Here is a 20,752-nt window from a genome sequence, read left to right as displayed (position 1 = left end):
GGGGGCGGGACCAGAGCTCGGCAGCACCCAATCGGAAGGCGCCAGACGCCGCGCGCCCTGAGCGACGCCCCTCAAGACCAACCGAAACGCCCGGCTCCCGGAGGCGCTTTGATCGACAGCGCGTTCACCCTATCAGCGCCCGCAGCCCCGGCGAAGCCCCTGATTGACGTCCCGGCGGACCAATCGCCTCGCGGAGAGTTCAGGAAGCGGGGCGGGGCGGAGCTCGCTGACCGCCTGGGCGTGCGCTCTCAGGGCAGCATGCTGGGAGCGCGTGACGCGGCGCTGACTGACGTGCCGCGCAGCCAATGGTGCGGCGCCGCCTTCCCGGCGCGCCCAATGGGAGCTCGCGGAGCGGGCGGGGTGGGCGGGCGCGGCGGCCGCGGCCGGGGTAGGGTGTGAGAAGTTAGTGGCGCTGCCGCGGTGCCGTGAGGGGGGAGCGGGAGACGGCCGGGCCCGGACCAGCGCGATGCTCACGGACGGCACCGCCGCCGCCGCCGCCGCCGACGAGGAGATCGACTCGGTCGCGCCCCGCGCGCCGCCCGCCGCCGCCGCCGAGCCGCCCGCCGCGGCCGGGCCCTCCCCGCTGGGCCTGCGGGCCGTGCGCCTCTTCGGCGAGGCCGGGCCCGGCGGGCCGGGGGGCCCCGGCGCGCCCGCGGCCGGAGAGGCCGCCCTCGACTTCAAGCTGGCGGCCGCCGTACTGCGGAGCGGCGGCGGGGGCGGCGGGGGCGGCTCCGGCAGCGACGAGGACGAGGTGTCCGAGGTGAGCGCTCCCGGCCCGCCCTCACTCCCTCCGCTCCGCTCCGCCGCTCCCTGACAGGCCGGGCCGGGCTCCCCGGGCCCGCCCGCCGGTGCCGGCGCTGCCGCGGCCATGGGCGGGTCCCGCGGCGGGTGCGGGGAGGGGGCGGTGGGCGCGGGGGTCGCGGCCCCCCCCGGGGAAGGAAGGCCCGGCCCCGCTGCCCCCGGGATGTGCCGGGAGCGGCTCCCGGCTGGAGGCGGGTTGGGAAGGGGGCACGGCGGGAGATCCTGCACCCGGAGCAGAACAAAGTGGAGCCGCCCCCCCGCCTGCCCCCTGTTGCTGCCCCGGGCTGGGGGTGCCCGGGCGCTGATAAAATTCCTCATTGCATTATATATATATATATATATATATGTATATCTGTGCACACACACACGCTTTTTTGTGCAACAGCAGTATCTCTTGCCCAACAAAATGGAAGAGAGGGTAATGGAGGTGCCTGCCTTTGATCTTGCAAACCTGCGCGGAGTTTCAAGGGGAGGCTGTGGGGGAGGGAAGGACCGGGGCCTTATCCCGACCCACATGGAGCACTGTTGGACCTGTAAAATCCAATCTAATACCGCTTTGTGTAGCCCAGGGAGAGAAGGTAAAGGGAGGCTTTTATCTGTCACTGCTGCCAGCTCCTCCTTCACCAAAAGGTGAATGCTTGTTGTCTCTTTTACAAGAAGACTTGAGGTCACAGAAGCGTCACAGCCCTTTCTGTAGTTTTAGTGGAAAGCAGGAGAAAGTGGCTGACACTCCCAGGCTTGTTGCAGTGCCTGTGTTTTGGGCTTCTGCAGGAGGAGGGAATTGGCCAAGGTGACACCATTTTTGATTTGGGATGCAGGTACTTCACACATTCCTTCTGAAGAGGTGAGCCTGCACTCACCTTCTTGGGGCTACATTTTTTGCCTTCTGTTGATGATCCTTTATTTGTCCGGCCTTCCTTGAAACCTGAACTGACAGGTCTTGTCACAGTTTAAAAAAAAAAAAAAAAGATTAAACTGACACAGACCCACATTTGCATTTTGCTCCTGACCACCTAACCTACATTAGAAATGGTGTTAACAGCAGGGCATTTAACTCAACTAAAAATCCTGTGATCAGGCAGATGAGCCCTGGCATGTGAATGCTCCTTGTGTAAGGGGTGTCCTGAACATACCTGTTCAGTCCTATGTGGGATTAGGTGTTCCAGCACATACCTGTTTTTGGGAGCTGGAAGACCTGCTGTAGATAGAAAGGGACTCAAATAACTGAGTTTCTGCTCTCTGGGAGGTCTTTTATGTCACATTTTAATGCATCCTTGAAGATACAAATCAGTAGCTACAGAACCTGGAAAAGGATGGGAAATGTGCTGTATCAGGGTGTTTGTGGCTCTTTACAAGGTGAGCAGAGTCCTGCTTTGAGGGCTTATCCCTTCTGAACCCACCCCATTATTTAAAGGATGTGAAGATTGGACAGCTGAGGTGTTTACTAAGCACTCTTTTGACTAATAGCAAGTATTAAGAAAGACAGCCTATTATAAATAATGTGTCTGGGAGGTTGGCATTGAGGTGAAAAAAAAAAAAAAGGTTCCCAAACAGCTGTTAAAGTTAAATGACTCCTTTGAAAAACCTGAAAAAACCTTCCTTACTTAAAATATAGACCAGGAAAAGTGAAGTTGGAATTAAAACTCTTGGAGGTTTCCAGAACACATGGAGAGGAGGTGGGCTAATCTCAGAGCTGTAAGTGCCTGGAGAGTTCTTCTGTCTTGTGTTTCTGGTTGTTGGGAGTCACCTGGGGAAGAAGCAGGAGTGGGAAGAATGTGTCTCACATCTGTGCTGGGCTGCAGGGAATGCCTGGGAGCACCAAGGGGGAATTTTTTTTTTTTCCCTGAGAACTAAAGAAGCACCTGTTGTCAGTGGTGGGTTTTTTTTGGTTTTGTTGGTGTGTTTGTTGTTTTGGGTTTTGGTTTTTTTTTTTAATAATTTTTTGGGGCAAAGCAAAGGCAGTTCAGGTCCAGGGATGGAACATTGCAATTCTTGAACAGCGCTGCTTTGAGAACCCAGTCAGTGACTGTTTGGACTGTGGTCTTGTGCCATGAGTCACTGATTTGGGTGTATGCCTTCAGCTATTACCAGTGGGTGGAATTGGTGAGAACTAGAAGGGAGAATTATAAAAAAAAAAAAAAAAAGTAAAAAAAAAAAAGTGAGTATTTGCCATGCTGCCTTGATCTGTACTCTTCTCTCTACTTTTGAAGTCATAAAAATAATGGTACAATATTCTGTAGGCTCTGCTGCATGCCTGTGGGGTGGTATTTAGGTTTTGTATCCTTGTATTAGTCTGAGTTTAATATGGTAAAATAATTGAATTAGTCAAAATGGCAAATTGGGGAAGAAAAGAAAATCATCAGGGAAGCACAGGACAAAGAGTGTAACGAAGCATTTATCTAGAGAATGAGAAGAGCGGTGTATTTCAGCCTAACCTTTTGGAAAATATATTGCATTTGTGAGATCAGAGCTCCAGGTGCTTTACAGTGGAGAGTGCTGTCCCCGTTTTCCAGGTGAAGGGGGTGTGCCACATTTATCCTGCCTCCCAGAACTGGGAGAAAATCCAAGCTTTTTGGTCTAGCTCAGTTTTTTCCTATGGCAGTGACCGGGCTGGGAAACCAGAGGCTGAAGAGGATCCTGTACAAATCAGTTGTATCAGGTCCAGGGGGTGAAATTTAAATGCAGCTGTGCAGAATATTTTCTAGAATCGCCAAGTTAAAATTATCCCATGCAAATAGAAACAATTGCAAGCCGAAGCACGCCTTTGGTCATGGAGGGAAGAGGCCAGGAGGGCTGTGCTATTCCTGGGTAAAACAGGGAGCTGTGGATCTCCTGGGCACTCGGAGGAGCTTCCACCACCAGAGAGAGGAGGTGGCTTTGACCTCAGTGCAAATAATTGCTTTAGTTGCCTTCTGAGCAGGATCAGGGTTTGAACACAGCCTTGTTCGCAGCCTTGAACACAGCTCATTCAGAGCGAGATTTTTGGTGTGACTTTGTGTTATTATTTTACCACCCCTCGTGAATTTTGCTGGCGCTTACAGTGGTGCCAAAGGCACGAGCTTAAAGAGCCTCCTCCGCCCTGGCTGGGAGGGCTGTAGGTCAAGGTGAGGGTGTGCTGGGAGGTCAGTGATGAACAGGGTGTGTCCACGGGGTCTTTGTTGGCCACAGAACGGGCAGGTCCTCACCGAAAAGCCTCATGGCAACAAAGTTGAAGCAGGTGATAAATGTGGCCTTGTTAACGCTCCTGGATGGTGCGTTTGCTGAGCTGTTGTAAATCAGGCAGGAGAGGCCAGCTGTGCCCACAGATCCGGGGATCTGGGAGCCTGGTTCAGTAAGTGGCTTTTGGCAGGGAGTGTGTAAATGTAGCAAATCTCTTGTATTCTGTAATTCAGGGGCTGGGAGGCCTTCAATGACAACTGGAGCTCACCCAGCCCTTGGCTATGGAGTGAGCTCAGCTCTGCTTCCCTCTCCAGAGCTGCCTCCACCAACTCGCCTTACTTAAGCCTGTACCTATTGCATAAGCCTCTGGGGATATTTACATAAAGCATAATTAAAGATCAGACATAACATCCCTCCTACAAGGAGTGGAGTGAATAGTCCAATGACACACTCTCCAGAGTGCTTCAGTACCTGCAGATTTTGTCAGGGGTCCCCCTCCCCAAACTGAGATCTCTTAATTCTTAAACTGGCTTTTAAATTCAGTGTAAACACATAATTGTTTCAAATTGGCAGTGTTGTCTATTGAAGTAATTGCTGTGTTATTGAACCTTCTTAAAGTGGGTCTGCTTTGTAAATGGGGTGCACAGTTTGACTTGTGTGGTTACTGAAATGCTCATATTTTAGTTTTCTGTATCACATTAGAAACAATGTAAATAGCAGCATTTTCTTTACCATAAGGAATAGAAATTCAAAAAGTAGATGCTGATTCAGGTAGATAATATTAAAGCCTTTTTTTTTTTTTTTGAAAAATGTAGGTTTTAGTTCAGCAGTTGATATATTTCTAGTTTTTCACTAGCTCATTGAAAGTTGAGGAGGTAAGATGTGGAACAAGATAGAAAATTTTCTTGCAGGAATTATTCACTGATTAGAAAAAAATCAAGAGATAATATGTTCAGGTTTCCAAAAGTATTGAGATGACTCTTCAGGATGCAGGGGGTTGGTTAGTAGGTTATTCATTTATTCCCAGCCTAATTAGGCATCTAACTTCTGGAAAATCTTGGTAGGTATCTCAGTAACTTTGCAAGTCTGGCCTGTGGTAACCAGAATCAGTCTAGTGATAGTTAATAATTGCTATTCAATAACTTTTTCAAATGAACTGATTTCTGAGGTTTCTTGCAGAACTCAGGATCTTCTTTCAGTGCAGCTTGACCCAGTTGAGTACATGACCTAAAATAAATGTCAGCAACTGTTTTCTAATGATAGGTGTAGAAAGTAAAGATGTGAAACACTACTGTATAATTACATAAATATGCAGTGCAACCCCTGGGTAAGGAGAGATTCGCCAAATTTAGCAGAACATCTATATTTAGGCACAAATTTGCACATAGGTTTCACCAGTCAACCGGTTACAGTGTGCTGGGGGGTGGGAAGGGCTCATCTGAGCATTAGTGGGGAATCAGGAGTTCTGGTGTTCTGATTTAAATTGGGGCTTGATATTGGGATGGTCCCCTCTCTCCATTCCTTGCCTTGGAGGATGCTGGGACACAGCTGGATGCTGCTGCTGGAGCATTCTTGTCCTCTGCTCAGAGCTCAGACCATCCCTGCAGCACTCCCTGGGCACAGGGGCTGCTGTGGAGGGCAGGGAATTCCATACTCAGGCACTCCTTTTCCTGGGCACAGGGATGGCCCAGCCTTTCAAACTGGGAGCAGCTCCAGGGCTGAACTGGGGTGTTTGGTGGGGTTCCAGCTGGGGCTCAGACCCTGCAGGTGGGGAGGCTGCAGAGCTTTGACCTCGGTAGGTCATTTGGAGTTCTTGTGACATGTGTGATGACTCCTTTAAAATACTAAGCTGTCCTTGAGGAATGAGTGATTTATATGGAAAAAGGAACCTTTCTTAGGTTTGTTTCACACTGAAAACTTCATGAAGCAAGAAAAATAACTTCTGCATCTTGCTGGAGGACTCTTAGCAGGACTCTGGGTTAAGCTCTGAGGCTTCACTTCAGGAGGGAGCTTTCATTTGCCTTCTGCAGGTCCTTTCTTTCCCAACAGCAGCCCATGTACCACACAAACACCATCCAGAGTCCTCTGATCTTCCTAGTGGGAATGTCTGTGTGTGGAATGGGACACGTTCCACAAAGTTTCAGAAATCAGTGATTTGTTCAAATACTTAGATAAAATTAGGAAGTTTTTGAACAAAGCCTGGCCTCAGAGGTTATCTCAAATAAAAACTTTCTCATTGATGCCTCATGTGACCTTGGTCTAGGATAAAGTGAAGATTCGTTCAACTGTCAAATGATAAAAGATGCTATTTTTTGTAGCAACTTCATTACCACAGTTATAAAACAGTGCTACCTCTGAGTAAGAGGGCTACAGGTGAATTAATATTTGGATTAAGGTGATCATTTAATTAAGATGATATGCTATAGTTTATAATATATACAGATATTTATTATAATACAGAGAGTTTCTGTATTTTTTTCCCTAATAAGTAGCTCTCCCTTTTTGTTGTGAAGGTGCAGAGGTTTCATTTTACATATTTTTGAAGGAATGCTGAGCAAGTGAAATTTATGGAAACACATCCTATCATAGGATAACGTCTTCCTTTTCCTCTTGCAAGTCGTTACTTTCTTAGGTAACATGGATTGTTTGGAAGTTTTATAAAATACTAGAAAATTTTCTCAGTTTTTGCAGCATTATGCACCGTCTGCTCAAATGCAGGTAGAAAACACTTATTATGATAAATCATAAATGAAAGAATTGATCCTGTGCTGGATCCTGTTACTTCTTAATTGCTTGTCATGGAATGAAACCACTTACAAATTTTTTGCCTTGTGCTTTAAAGAGGGAACAGTGCAGACTTTTTCAAAATTATTTTCATCTTCAGCTCTTCCAAAGCATCCCAGAATCTGAGGGAAAATTGGCCTGGACTGAGAGAGGGGTTAGTTATGGTTGAATTTGGATGTTGTGTCTGTCAGAATGCTGATGGTAGGTGAGAAAAGACATGTGTGGTTGGTTCTCCTGGCCTTTTGAAAGGTGCCCAGCTGCATACCCATCCTGCAGGAAAAAATATTCCCTAGTGAATAAAAAAAAAGAAAAGGATGTTTTATTGACTGATGGGCAGTGGGCCAACTGATCTCTCGTTTATTTATATATTCTTAACATTTGATGTTTTACCATTAGGTTTCAGCTGGGTCCCTCAGTTACTCTCCTTTGCCTTCAGGAAAACACAGGGATTGCTGATTAACCAAGATTTCCTTCCAGGGAAATCCCTAACCCAGCTGAACTTTTCCCTTTCCAAAATCATGAATAAAACTGATGGAGTCACCTGGTGGGCAGGTTGTCAGTCAGCCCTGCTCCAGGCCAAGGGGGGAGGGGAGATGAGCTTTTGGGGCTGAATCATCTGCTTCCAAACTCTGCTCCTTGGCATCCTGTCATCCACAGTGTGACAGGGCAACCAGGGGAAGAGGGAGTCTCTGAAGTGGGTGCTTGGCATTTAGGATTTGTTAGGATAAATCCAATAGCTTAGATAAATGTGACCCCTTTGAATCGTTTTTTCTGAAATACTTACATTTTTAAGCCCTTCTCGTGCTGCATGTTGAGCTTTTGGCGGGTCCCAGTTCAGACAGGGCTCTCTGCCGGGATGGTTTTTCTTTGGAATGATGATGGCTCAGGAGTTGCACTGGGGTTTCTGCTGCTTTGGTAGAAGCACAGCGTGCACAGACCTGTTTATCCAGGCCTTGCAGAGAATGGCTGCCACCAGCCTGGGCTCTGAGAGGGGCAGAAAGCCCAGGATGGTTTTCAGTTTGCTCTAAGCCTCTAGATAACTTAATTAATCACTTTAAATGTTGAGATTTCTCTGTCTGGAATGTACAGCTTGGCCTGGGAACAGATTATTGAATTACTATTGCATTCATCAGATCCTCTTGTATGATTCTTTTCTTTTTAAGCATTGTCCCTTTGGATTGACAAGAGAGATCATTCCCCAGAAGGTGGCTTGGAATACTTGCCATCTTGGTTGGGTGTGACCTTTTGCATCAGCAAACAAATGCATTTAATTTGAAGTTTCTTTCACTTTGTTTCAATGCTCGGGATTTAATACTTGAGCAAGGTCCCCATGCTGAAAACCCTGGCTAAATCAATGCAACAATTCTGTTTTATATTCTGATAAATTAGAATATTTAGTTCCACCAGCTGTTTCTTGGTTTGAGATGAAGATGAGGTGCTATTTCTGCAGGATTAGTAAGACAGGAAAAAATGGGGCTGGGAGGAATATTAAGGCACGTGGGGAAGATGTAGCACTGAAAACCTGATTTAGGGTGGACTGAGATAGAACATGTGAAAATAAGGAGTGTGTAGTGCAAGTGATGCTTATTTTAGTCAAGCTTGGGGTCTCCATTCAGTGGTTTTCTTCAGGATGAAGTACTGTTGGGAATGCCAAGAACAGGCACTTGATTTACTGGGGTTCATATGAATTTTGAATATGCTTCAGTTGTCAGTTCCAGTTGGGTAAATGACAACTCCTTGCTGCACAAGATTGTTTTGTGCATCAGGAAAACTTAGTCATAATTATTTTTGTTTATCAGACATCGAATATGTGATGGCTGAAGGCTGGTTTTAACAGTTGTTTGTGTTTTTCCAGCAGTCACTGAGATGAGTAAAGCTTTCTTTTCTGCTACACAGAGAAAGTTTGTAACACTGCCTCATGTACCAGGAGGACTCAGGCTGTCCTGTGACTTAATTTTTGTGAGGGTTGACTGAGGTACAGTCATGTTGCTTATTGTTGTGAAGCAGTGTTTTAATACAAATAAACTGCAGTGTTCTTGTTTGTGGGAGAACCACAGATCAGACAGCTCTGCCCAGGTGTGATGAGGTGTAGTTTGTAGTGTTCAGAAGTACTTAAAGGGGCATAAAGATATCAAGTGTCAGTTGTGGTGCTTAAGAGAGAAATCGGGTAAGTGGTTAAATTGACGTGAACCATTTTGACAGGTGCTTACCCAGGAGTGTCAGCTCAGGGTTCAGCATCAGTGCAAGAAAATTGAAAACCCGGGATCCTCAGTCTCTGCAAAGGAAGAGGAGCCCCATAAAACATCAATTCCACTGTATTGTTCTACCTGCACGTTTCAAGTACGAGCTGTAATTTGGAGCACTGGCTGGTGACTTGGGGTGCCAGAGGGGAGCAGCCATAAAGATGTCAACCCTTTCTCACTACCTTTCTCACTACTTTCCCATCATTTTAGTCAGCTTGTGTGTGATGGCACATCAAGAACATTGGGTTTTACTTGTAGGTGCTGGACACTATGAGGACCTGGCCTTGCCTGCAGCGGCAAAACATGACGCTGTATTTACTCTGTATCTATAGCAGCGTCTGCAACATGAACCTGTGCTCTGAAATGAACTCAACCACAGCCCAGATCCTATAGCTCCTTGTTTCATTAGCTGGTAATTGCTTAATATCTATGGGAATAAGGGCTGTCCTTTAGATAATCCTACCTCGAGTTTGTCAGCTTCCTAGTGCAGTTGGAGCTAAACAGATTTGCACCCCTTCTCTCCTCGCCCTCCCAGCCACGTCCTGTCCTCCCTTACAGAGCTGCTGCTGTGGGTGCTGAGCACTGACAGCTCTGCTGGAGGGTGGGAATGCTGGGATTTGTGGACTCACACGGAGCTGAGCTGATCTAATGCCCGGCTGTTCCCGGAGGAGTCATCTTCCAGCTTGTCAGACCCCTTTAAAGTGACCCTCCATTCAATTTAGTAAAGTGGTAGAAAAGTATTTGTTGCCTCTTTGAGGTGTTCAATCAACCTGTGAAAGTGTTGGATGGCTGAGTGACTTGTCACAAAGTGAGCAGTGCCTGGCAATGACGCTTCAGGTACTTTACCCTCTCTGCATTGAGGTGGTGATGCCCCTGAGCACCCTGTGCCCCCCTGGGCTGGCAGGGTACTCTGTAATCAGGAGCTCCATAGAACTGGACGATGGTGATTCACAGGTCGTTGTGGCTTCTGTCTCCTTGGGCTGGAACTTTGCTTTTTAATGGGAGAAACTGTCCTCAGACATTACAGTTCAAGCCCTAACGGAGTGGGTATGGTTTTCCATCATTCATTATGTCTGAATTGTTGTTCCCAATGATCCCATGTTGTTTCTATGTACTGACCCTGAAGTACCTCCCTGAAGTGTTTGTTTCATTTCTCTGCCTTTGAAGTGCCGAGGAAGGACAGAGGCCCCACGGAAAGGTTGGTGAAAATACCCACATTTCTGTGTGGTTTTTCCCTCTTCCTTTACTCCATCCCTTGCAACTGAAATGGCAGTGCAGGAAGACAGCTTAAGTAGGTGCAAAAATGTTTGGGCTGGCAGGGGAAGAGTGTTGAAAAGTGCATCCTAAGGTAAAGCAAAACCAGGCCTTTTGCTGGTGTTAAGTCCACACCAGGGTGTCGTGATTGATTTATTTGTCACAGGGAGCTCCTGAGAGTGCCATGTCAGTGACAAAGCCCTTCATTCTACTTTTTCCTTGTAATAATTGTTTTTAATGGTTTTGAAGCTGATGTTCTTGACGTGTGCAATTTAAAGGGGTTTGATGTCAAATTTAAAATACAAACTCATTTTCGGTCTTCACTTAGTGCTGTGTCCTATTAGTGCTCCCCAAAACTTCTAGAGCAGGATTGCAAGTATTAATCCAGTATTGGCATTCAGTTTAATAAAAGACACGACAACATAAACTGTCAGACAAAGCTCACAATAACTTTCTAGTGAGATCCTAACACAGCATTGCACATCCTGTCAATTATGGAAGGAAAATAGTTTAAATATAGATGATCCATTTCAACTTCACAGGCATGAACTTTCAGCCTGATCTACAGGCCTGTATTAGCTTTAAGGAAGCCAAGGTTCCTCTGCATATATTCAGATATATTTAGACAAATGTCCAAATGGAATTGATAGAGAAATAATTAGGAAGGATTTTCCTAACACAAAAGAGAAAATCACATTTATTTGTGTAAAAAAATAGGAGTTTAGGAGTCCCAGTCAAGGGCTTGGATCCTCATTGTTTGTACATGCTCCACAAACACAGAGCAAAAGGAGTGTTGTTACCCCAGGAAGGTGTTCATAGCTCAAGGTGTTCCTGGAAAATACAAGTTCAAGGAGATGATTTAATAGCAGCTTTCTCTTCCCTATCAAAGGCTTTTCTGAAGGAAGGGTTCCCAGAAGCTCTGGTTTGGCACAGGGAGGAGAAGGTGGATGGAGCTGTCTCTGCTGCTGCCCTTGGCTGCAGGAGGGAATGGTGCTGTGCCACTACCCGGGGAGCTTTTCCATCCTCTGTAGCCTGTCAGGAACAGGCTATTTGTGAGCAGGTCCGGGCTATTCTGGGAAAAGTACTTTGCAGTGGTGCAACATAGGGAAGATCAGTTTAGATTTAATATTAGAAATGTGCATGTCATTGTCCATCTCACACGAACTGCCAGCAGTGGTGGTGATGCAGAGTCCCTTCGCCTTCCCTGACCCGTGGTAAGCTCAGTATGGTATTAACACACAAACACTGATGTAGCTGAGCCCAAATAGCTGCAGTTTGGCTGCCCTGGAGGGAGGATCCAGCGGTGTAAGTGGATCTGCAGAGCTGGGAGGTGCTGCAGCCCTTGGCAGGACTTCAGGGGTGGTCCCTCAGTGCAGTGGGTGAGCATGGACACTCCATGTGGGGCAGCCTTGGGGTCCTGTGCCACGTGTGGCTTCCTTGGCTGTTCAGTGGGAATTACTCCTGGTTGCAATCATTTTGGCAGTCAGAATAATGTCTGGAATCCATGTGTTCCTAATGAGCCTTACCAAGTAAGATGCTTATTAACTGTCCAAAGCAGCTCTCAAAATAATCCAAAAATAGCCCGGTGACTGGTTACTCTATCACTTTGCTGCAGATCTGATTAGAACAGAGCAGTGTGCCTAAATTTTCCCACATGAGCAGTGTATTACATCTTCCAGGAATGCTAATATGAAATCTGTTTGTGTTCTTTGTTTGTTTCGATTTTTAACTGAAGTTTAGTTTTTGTTTAAATAGCAAAATTTGTTTCATATATTTGGGGTAATTTGATTTTTTTCTTTTGAATTATTATTATGTGATCATTTTCGGTCACTTCCCTTCACAAGAGACATCTGATCAATTAGGCAGTTTCTTTCTCTGCTATTAGTGATAAGATATCCAACTGTTCATCCTCTCTAGCCCTGTCTTAGTGTGTGAGAAACTGCAGTGATTTACAGAAATGTCAGACGTTCAGACTTGAAAATACACTGAAACTTCTTCTGGGAGGCTGGCAGTGGTACAGTTATTTTAACATTTTGCATATGGATTTTCGGTATTTTCACACTCAAGTCGTATTTGTATTGTGGGTATGTTATTAAAGCTCTTCCTAAAAAATCAAAACAAAACCTAAAAATTGATGCCCAACATGTGCAGAAATAATGAAGGCAGCTGCCTTTTCTTGCTGTGATATAAAACTACGATGAAAATACCGTATATGAAGCAAGATTTTTGGGTGAGACTCTAATTGTACAAGGTCTCTGGGAGTACAGTTGCTGATGTAGAGAGCAGGAAGACTTGAGAAGGGTGGTGAAAAGAGCAGACTTCACCAGTACTACCCAGCTTGTGCCCTTAGTAAAAGCTGTATTTGTAATTCACTTTAAAAGGTAGTGTTTGCATGATCAGTGTTAAAAAAAACAGACTCTTTTAGAGGTTCCTGAGAGCAAAATGTACTCCCTGTTGGGGGGAGGGAAGTTCTTTGCAAGTTGACAGAGTGTTTGTGAATTAACACTGATGTGGGTTCAAGAGGTGTGTTGTTACTGGTCATGTCCTGTAAATATAAAGGAGTGACCTTGGAGGTGGCAGCAGTCGGGGACAAAATGGTCCATATCTTTCCCAAAGTGTCATAAAGCGTGAAGTTTTAGAACTTGCAGTGGGACAGCTGCTAACAGGTCACTGCTGGGCTTCCCTTTTCCTGAGGATTGAGTGGCTGTTCCTGAGGCTGAACGCCAAGGATTGCCAGGAGCCACCGAGTGCTTCTGCAGTGTTTGCTATTCTTGAGTGCAGGGCTAGGTGGCATTTCTACCCCTTTTGGCATGTCCTCTAAAGGAATGGGTGCTGTGAAATGAAGTGGTGTCATTGTGGAAGAAAAAACATCCATCAGCATGTCATAAAATGTCTTGTGTCTGGTTCTCAGCTCTGTATTTGAATGGGCATAGATGAACACAGTGGGATTTTCTGCCCTTCACCAGCTCACACAAACATACTACAATAGCAATAATATTTCCAGTGTATCAGTGCCTCGTGTGGTCTTGTGGGAGAACGTGGAAAACCCTGAAGTACTCCTGTAGGTGAGGGTGAATTTTCCCAGAAGTCAGTTTTACATCAGAGCTCGTGCTGGCAGGGATGAGCTGTCTGAGGACTAACCTGGAGTTTGGGTTCTGCTGAGGGGCATCTCGCTGTGGGGATGCACTTTGCTGTGACTTGTAAATAGTTCCTCTTTGTTTGTAGTGAAAATGTTTGTCACTGGTTGAACGTTTTGCCTGTTTAATGTTCAACTCTTTCTTGCAGCGACAGTTCACTTATTTTAGGACTGTTGCCTGGACTAACTCAGAAATGTTGCTTCTCTGAGCCCTAAATCAGAGCCTGCAGTCTTAGTTCTAGCCAGGATCACACATCCCCACTGAGTCGTGGACTCATGTTCTGTGTTCCTGAAAGTCATACTTCCTCCCTGATTCCCATTATGTCCCTGTGTTAGCATTTCACTGGCACACGGGGTTGGCTTGGTCACCGGGGGTAGTGTTACAACCATTTACATATCAAAAAAGGGAAGAAATGAACCCCAGTGGCTCTTGAATAGCAGGGCTCTGGGCAGCCCCCAGATCCTGTTAATGTTGTTCACGGGAAAGAATTTGCAGATGGCCTGATTTGATTTTTGTTGAGTCCCTTTCCTGAGGTGTTGAGGGATAGTGCTGAATATGAGGATAGTTTTCTGCTGGAGTGAGAAAGATGAGGGGAAATATTTGGGGAAAATGGAGAAAGGAAGGGGCAGCAGTGTCTGTGTAACAGGTATGTCTGATTCCTGCAGCGTTTTTAAGGCACTGATAGTGTTGAACAGATAACATATAATTATGAAATAGTGGTTTTTATCTTAAAATATTTCTGAAAATAGGGGAAATGATGTGTGAACTGGGGAGAGATTCTGAAATGTTGCCGTGCTCTCATTAGAGTGTGAGTCAGGTATCCTTGTTTACTCTGGCAGGCTGTCATAAAACTGCAGCGTGTTGTGTTGAGTAATTCCATGGGTTTGTGTTGGGAGATCACGTGGGGCACTGGTGCGACAGCATTGCTCCTGCTTGGTTGGAATACCTGCCTGCTTAATCGTCCTGCAGATCTGTTCTTGTCCAGAAAACATGAAAGGCTGGGGGAGTACCGAGTGCCAGCCTGGAGACACCCGTTTGGGGGCTGGATTTTGAGCAGCTATTATGGCTCTGCTCAAAACAAACAAAATCTTTGTGCTGCCTTCGTTGAAATTACTTTTAAAAGAGAAGTGAAAGGCATTTTGGGAAAACATTCCATCTTTCCCTGGCATTCAGGTCCAGCTGTACCAAAGTCATTACTGGTGGCTTTTTTTTAATAACACGGTAGATGGTGACAAAGATGTCACGGCCTCTCTTGTGGCAGCCTGTTTTGGTGGTTAACTGTCCAAACACGCATAACACTTATTCAGTATTTAATCTGAGTTGACCTTGCTGCAGTTTAAGATCTTGTTAATTGTGATTTTTACAATAAATTGGGGGTTTGGTAGCTTTTTCTTTTGTAATTTCAACTTGTAATTTCAGCGAGTTGACCGGATGATTTTTCCAATTGTGTTCTATACTCTGTGCAGTTAAAACATTATTATGATGCTCTGTTTAAATAACTTTTGTGTTTTGGGCGGTTTTTAAAAATATTTTACATTTATTTTAAGGCTTCAAAAATGGTTAAATTGTTTTGGTTTTTTTTCTAACTTGGCCAACAGGTCGAATCATTTATTTTGGACCAAGAAGATCTTGATAACCCAGTACTTAAAACCACGTCGGAGTTGTTCTTATCGAGTGCTGCAGAAGGTGCAGACTTGAGAACTGTGGATCCAGAAACACAAGCAAGACTAGAAGCCTTACTGGAGGCAGCAGGTACTTTCTTTGTCTGAACTTTACTTGCACACAGATCTGTCAACCTGTAAATTTTGACATTAGTAAAATGTTCCCAAGTCTGGGAGTTTATGGTGATGATGGGGAGCAGAGCGTGGAAAACGACTTGTAATTCTTACAGGTGTTGCAGATTGCTTGGTCCACTCTTTCTGTACCTACAAAGTTAAAAAGCTTAATTTGGATTAAATGGTATTTCACTCACTTGATTACATGGGTTACCAGGGGGAGAATTAATGGGGAGAGAATGGAAGGAAGACTTGCTAAAAATTACTCTTTTTTTTCCCCAATATATAATTATTAATTAATTACTCCAGAAATTTACAGGTGAAATACTTGTTTCTCTCTTTTGGCTTTCACAAGAACACTTTCCCATTCTGTAGTTCTGAGATGTCACTGTTGGAAAATACATATTTAACGTTCCTGTTTTGAAATCAGACCTGATGAGCGTAGTGCCGCTATATTTGCTACTTCTATAGGGAAAACTTGACTAATTTAAATCTTCCTGGGGTTTGTAACTGGGGTGTTTGCAGTGGATTTGAAAATTATTTGTCAGTTTCGAAATTCCAGGGATAAAAAGCTGTAAAAAACCCTGCTTGGAAACAAATCCCATTTGATCATCGTGGGTGTGTGCTGAAATTGGAGTTTTCAGACTTTACCTTTGAACACTCTTAAGAGCTGGATAAAATAGCATTTATTTGCAGGTGTTTAGATGTAAAGCTACGTGCAGTCTTAAAGGAGAACTTTATTCTGAGGAAGCAAAAGGAGCAGGGATTTGGGCTCTTTTTACATTTTGAATTTGAAAAAAGCCCAAATTAGAACACAGCATAGCTTTTGTCAGCAGAAAGTCGCAGCAGCCCATCTGCTGTAACTCTTGGGGGCCAAACTTTCTTTTGCAGGGAAAACACACCATTCCTGGGATATTCTGGGCACAAAGGGAATTTGAATAAACTGATCTTTAAAGTGCTTTTGGCTTATTTTTTAAGAAATAAATTTAATTTTAAGTGCTTTAATTTTACCATGGAAATGAGTTTCAGTTTCTCTCGGGTATCCTGTGGCTGGTGTTGTCCCAAAGCCTGTTCCTGGGTTTATAAACTGTCAGGCTGTGTGCTTAGAGCTGGGCCTGCAGTGGTCACAATGATCTCGTGGTATTTATCACATCCAGGTGGGACCTTTGCTGCTTGTAACACTTGAGGGAATGCTGTGCCTGGATTTCTGAGCAGTAGTTGGCCCCTTGTCCCCAGGATCAGATGATTTGGTTTTAATCTGAGGTTTCCATGCTTTGATTGCCCCAGTGCTTTGGTGAGGGGATGTAGAACGTGGGCAGAACAGGAGGACTCTGGAAAGAAGAGCAAATCTCCAAGAGTGCTTTTGTTTGGGTACTCCCATCTCCCTCTCTGAAAAGACTGGACAAAATTAATGCCACTTGATGAATGTGTGAGATCAAAGGAGTGAAAATACTCTTGGGAAGCTGCACTTGTCTTTCCCACTGCAAATTTGAACACTGAAAATACCAGGCTAACCTAAAGGAGATGGTAGTTTATTAATAAAAGGCATAATTTGACAGTGATTAAAAGAGAAGTTTAAGTGTTTCTGGGAGACATTTTAACATCTTCACTAGATTTATCTTCCTGGTTTGGCTGAAAATACCCTTTCTAACCTTAAGTGAGCTTCCAAGGTTCCATCATGGCAACAAACAAAGCAGCCTCGTGGTGGTCCTTGCTGTTCTTTTGCAGTTTGGCAAAAGCAAATGATTTCTGCTGTTGTTTTAGTCCCAGTTCAGTCCCCAGCATTGAGGATGGCTTGGAAAAGCAGGTGGCAGGACTGTGGCTCAGACAAGTAGCTTAGTTATGGCCTTGTCTGTAGTTCCCAGGGTAGCTTGACCTCGGTTGTGATGATCCCCTCTCCTGTGCAAGGCTTGATTCCACCTCCCAACCTCGAGGAAGGCCCATCTGGCATTTCTTGGGGTTTCTCACACGCAGGGTTTGTGGCTGTGTCATTAGGATCTTAATGAGTATGACTTGCAAAACAAGTTTTGCTCATTCTTCCTGAATCCTTTTAATGCTCAGATCTCACAAGGACATGTTGTTTATTAGTTCTGGAAGGTAAGTTCTAGCAATTGCAGCCAGATGGGGTGTTCTTCTTCAGAGCACTTGTGCAGAAGTGGTTTTTAGCCACTAAGATTTGTAGGATTTGTGTTTGGTTTGTAAATACCTGTCTTGATTTGAGAGCCACTGCATGTGCAAGTGTAGAGGCCAGAGCTTAGCTGAACTGCTTAAAAATGTTTCTATATGTTGTATTTACCCACCATAGCAATGCTGGATATTTTTTCACAGTTCAACTTGTTAATTCTGTTTCAAGGAAGGGTTAAAATCTTTTGTGGTTTTGGATGCTCAGGGTGACAGCCTTAAGTGGAATTTTTAACAAGAGGGTTGTGCCTGCCCCCCTTGGCATAACAGCAGTTACACACACGTGGACATCTCCATGTACACAAAACCAGGATTAGATTGCTCATGTTTGCCAGGTCTCCTGAAAACCTGCCTGATCAGCTTCAGTTTGGACAACCATCCTTCATTCTTTGACAGAACAGGCACTTGTTAGTGAACAGCTACCTTTAAACAACCGTCAGTGTTTGTATTATTTCACAAAAAGTAAGTTCTACAATCTGGAGACCAAGAGACTTCACTGTTCTATGACCATCAGTTGTGTTCATGTTCAGAAATTGAAGATAAATTAAAACAAAGGAATCCTGTTGTTTGGGAAGGTTTATCCTAAACAAACCAAGTCTCTTGTATACCTTCTTTCAGTTTGACTCCCAGTAGAGCAAAGAAGGGATTTATAGGTAAAATAACCTATGGAATGAGAACCATCCTGTTTAGAGATGTTTCCATTTTTCAGGCTGTAATTAAACAGATTATTAGTGCTCTGACAATGGAGTCCTGTTCTGCACTAGGAACATTTAGCTCCATTGTTAATGAGGGTACTGTTGATTCCTTAAAATAATGTTCTGGCTCTGCAGAATCATGGCTCTTTTGTGGATCTTCAGGAAGGGTGTCTGTTAAATGTCCTTTTTAGTAGGGCATTCAGAGCTCTTGTTCTTCTTGGCAAAGTTCTTCCATGAGTCCCTCAACACATGTTTGTAAAAGGGCAAAGTGGAGAAATTCCGATTGGTTAAAACAGTTTCATTTTCCGTTCCCAACTTTTATAGGCATCAGGAAGGGGAAATGACCTTGCCTGTGTTGTGCAGCCCTCTGTCTGCAGGACAGGTTCTTTCTTAAAGAGGGAGGGGAAAGGTGTTGGTTCAAGCTTGTGGCCAAATAAAAATCCTGAAGCTTTTGAAGGTGATCCTTCTCAGTATTGGTGTTGAAACACCTTGACAATGAAGCATCAAAAAAAATAGATGCAGAAGAAAGTGGTAAAGAAACTCAGTCTGCCTTTAGAACACTGGTTGAGTGTCCACACAGGGGAGTTCTGTAAGCAGCAAGTTCTTCAGGACTCCTACTATTATTTATAAATTGTTGATGAAATAATAACATTGTGAGGAAAATCAGGATATTCTGGAGAGGGAGGATGTTGTGTCAAAGGTTTGTTTAATGAAAGAGATGTGAGTAGTCTGTCCTTGTGTTCAGACAGGGTTATATACAGAGTTATAGACATCCTTCTTTGCTGTTAAATACAGTATTAAAGGTGCCTGGAGACCCTCACATAGCTGGTTTGGGGGATTTGAGACTTTGAGGGGTTAAATTTAGTGTAAATGGTGAAAGAGAAAATCTAGTTTTAGTCTGTTATTACCTGCTGAATTTCGATAGTTGAGGGCCTGGTACTGCTCTTTGGAAAGCTGGTAGGATGGGGGGGGTTGTGTATTTTGGAACTGTGGAGGGCAGAAAGGGGAAGTGGTCACCTACTTAGTGGAAATACAGATCAAAATATGAACGGGCCCAGGTGAAATCTGCCTTGTTTAGAATAAACTGAAAGGTTAGAGTAAGATTCAGCAACTGTAAAATTGAGTGCTTTCCTCTGTATGTATCTCTATTTACTCACTTGCCAACCTATGGACCCTACCTGCTTTTTTGTATGTATGTGATGTCATCAAACCTATTCATTATTCACCAACAGCAAGGGTTTTGGGGGTTTTTTTGGTGAAAATAGAGTAAATTATATTTATTTTCCCCAACATTAGAGGGCTTCAATGTGACAGGGTAGACCTGTGATCCAGCACCACCAGCTGTGGTCTGAAAGAACAGTGCCAAAGCTTGCTTTGATCCTGCATCCAAGAGAACCCTTGGAAAGTGTCTAAGACTGGGCTAGAGAAATTCTTTGATCATGTTACTACTGATCATTAGAATTCATGTGTGGACCTGGTTTTTTCTTTGTTTAGGGCTGATGAGTAACTAAACTGTGATTTAAATGGTGGTGGGCATTAGAAACTTAATGTCTGAGGGGTTGTCCAAGCTGCAGTTGAAGTTGTGGAGGTGGAGGGCTGCAGAAAATAGAAATTCACGTTTGTCAGTTTAATGGCTGCACCACTGCACTCATGACATGCAACCAGTGCATTTCTAGATCTCTGTTGGTTTATGGAATAAAAAAAGTGGGGTCATCATTGGGGAGAATCTGAGAGAGGATTGCTGGAATTTGAGCCACTGTAAAAATGTGGCAGGAGCAGATTGGAAGTGTGTGTAGCTGCCTTCAGCATGGCAAAAGTCTCACTTTAGTCCAGTTATTGTGAATGACTTGTGAACCAAGAAAGGCTTTCCACCATCATCTGGTCTGATCTGAAATATTTGGTGTTCTATGGGTGCAGTAGATGGATCCAATAAGAGAAAGAGTTTTCACTAGGAAGGCTGGAATAGGCTTCATTTTAGGCATTGCTGCACTGCCACTGAAATCACCACTGGCTTGTGAACTGGGAGACTTCTGCCCTTTGGGGTGCTGGCACATCACAATGATTTGCTCATTCTCTCTCTTCACCATCCCAAGATTCAGAGTGGGAAGGAATATATGGTATGTGAAACGTTCAGATGTGTTGTGCTCTTGAGTAAGTTGGACAAACTGTCTGAATTTTGTGCATGGAATTGAATTATTAATATTCTCCCAGATTTTGCATGATTTAAATATTTTTTTCTAGTCTAGTAAGCTTCTAGATTAGAAGTCTAGTCTAATCCTGCTCTTAGTGAATTTAACTTCCATGTTTTGACAGTGTGTTACATGTACCAACTTCATATTTTTAGCTGTTTTTCAGTTGGATTTTGCTGTGAAGAACAGTCTCATTGTCATAACACTTAAATTAATACTTTTAGGCATCAGTCTAAGTTACCTTACCAGCTCTGAAAGTTACGCTCTTGGAATTCTTTAGCAAAGATGATACTGAGATTTTAACCTTTCTTCAGAGGGCATGAGGAGTGGGAAGAGACAAGACAAAAAGTCAGAAGTTTTATTTTGTGAAGTACTAAAATTGGCCAGGGTACTGCTCAGTCTCTCAAGTTTCCTGCATATTTATGTGTATCTATATATGTATCTCAGATGTAATCATTAATTATCTAGTTCTTCATGACCATGTCATAAACAACTTGTGCAATTCTCCTTTTAACAAGGTTTTTTCCAAGTCTT

At 44.3% G+C, this 20,752-nt stretch overlaps 1 protein-coding gene across 1 annotated transcript in view; it reads left to right on the top strand.

Moving 5' to 3' along the window:
* Positions 1-451: 451 nt before the first annotated feature.
* Positions 452-20,752, top strand: part of ANKHD1 (ankyrin repeat and KH domain containing 1) — a 98,742-nt gene continuing 78,441 nt past the window's right edge. Inside the window, 2 exon segments of the mRNA XM_050311906.1 lie at positions 452-760; positions 14,977-15,130. Coding sequence (XP_050167863.1) covers positions 467-760; positions 14,977-15,130 — 448 coding nt within the window. The 5' untranslated portion in view covers positions 452-466.

This window comes from Myiozetetes cayanensis, unplaced genomic scaffold, assembly GCF_022539395.1.
Source record: "Myiozetetes cayanensis isolate MyiCay16 unplaced genomic scaffold, myiCay2020 scf17, whole genome shotgun sequence".
Taxonomy (NCBI): Eukaryota; Metazoa; Chordata; class Aves; order Passeriformes; family Tyrannidae; genus Myiozetetes; species Myiozetetes cayanensis.
The sequence above is the reverse complement of the archived record's forward strand: the minus strand, read 5'-3'. Positions and strand labels throughout refer to the sequence as shown.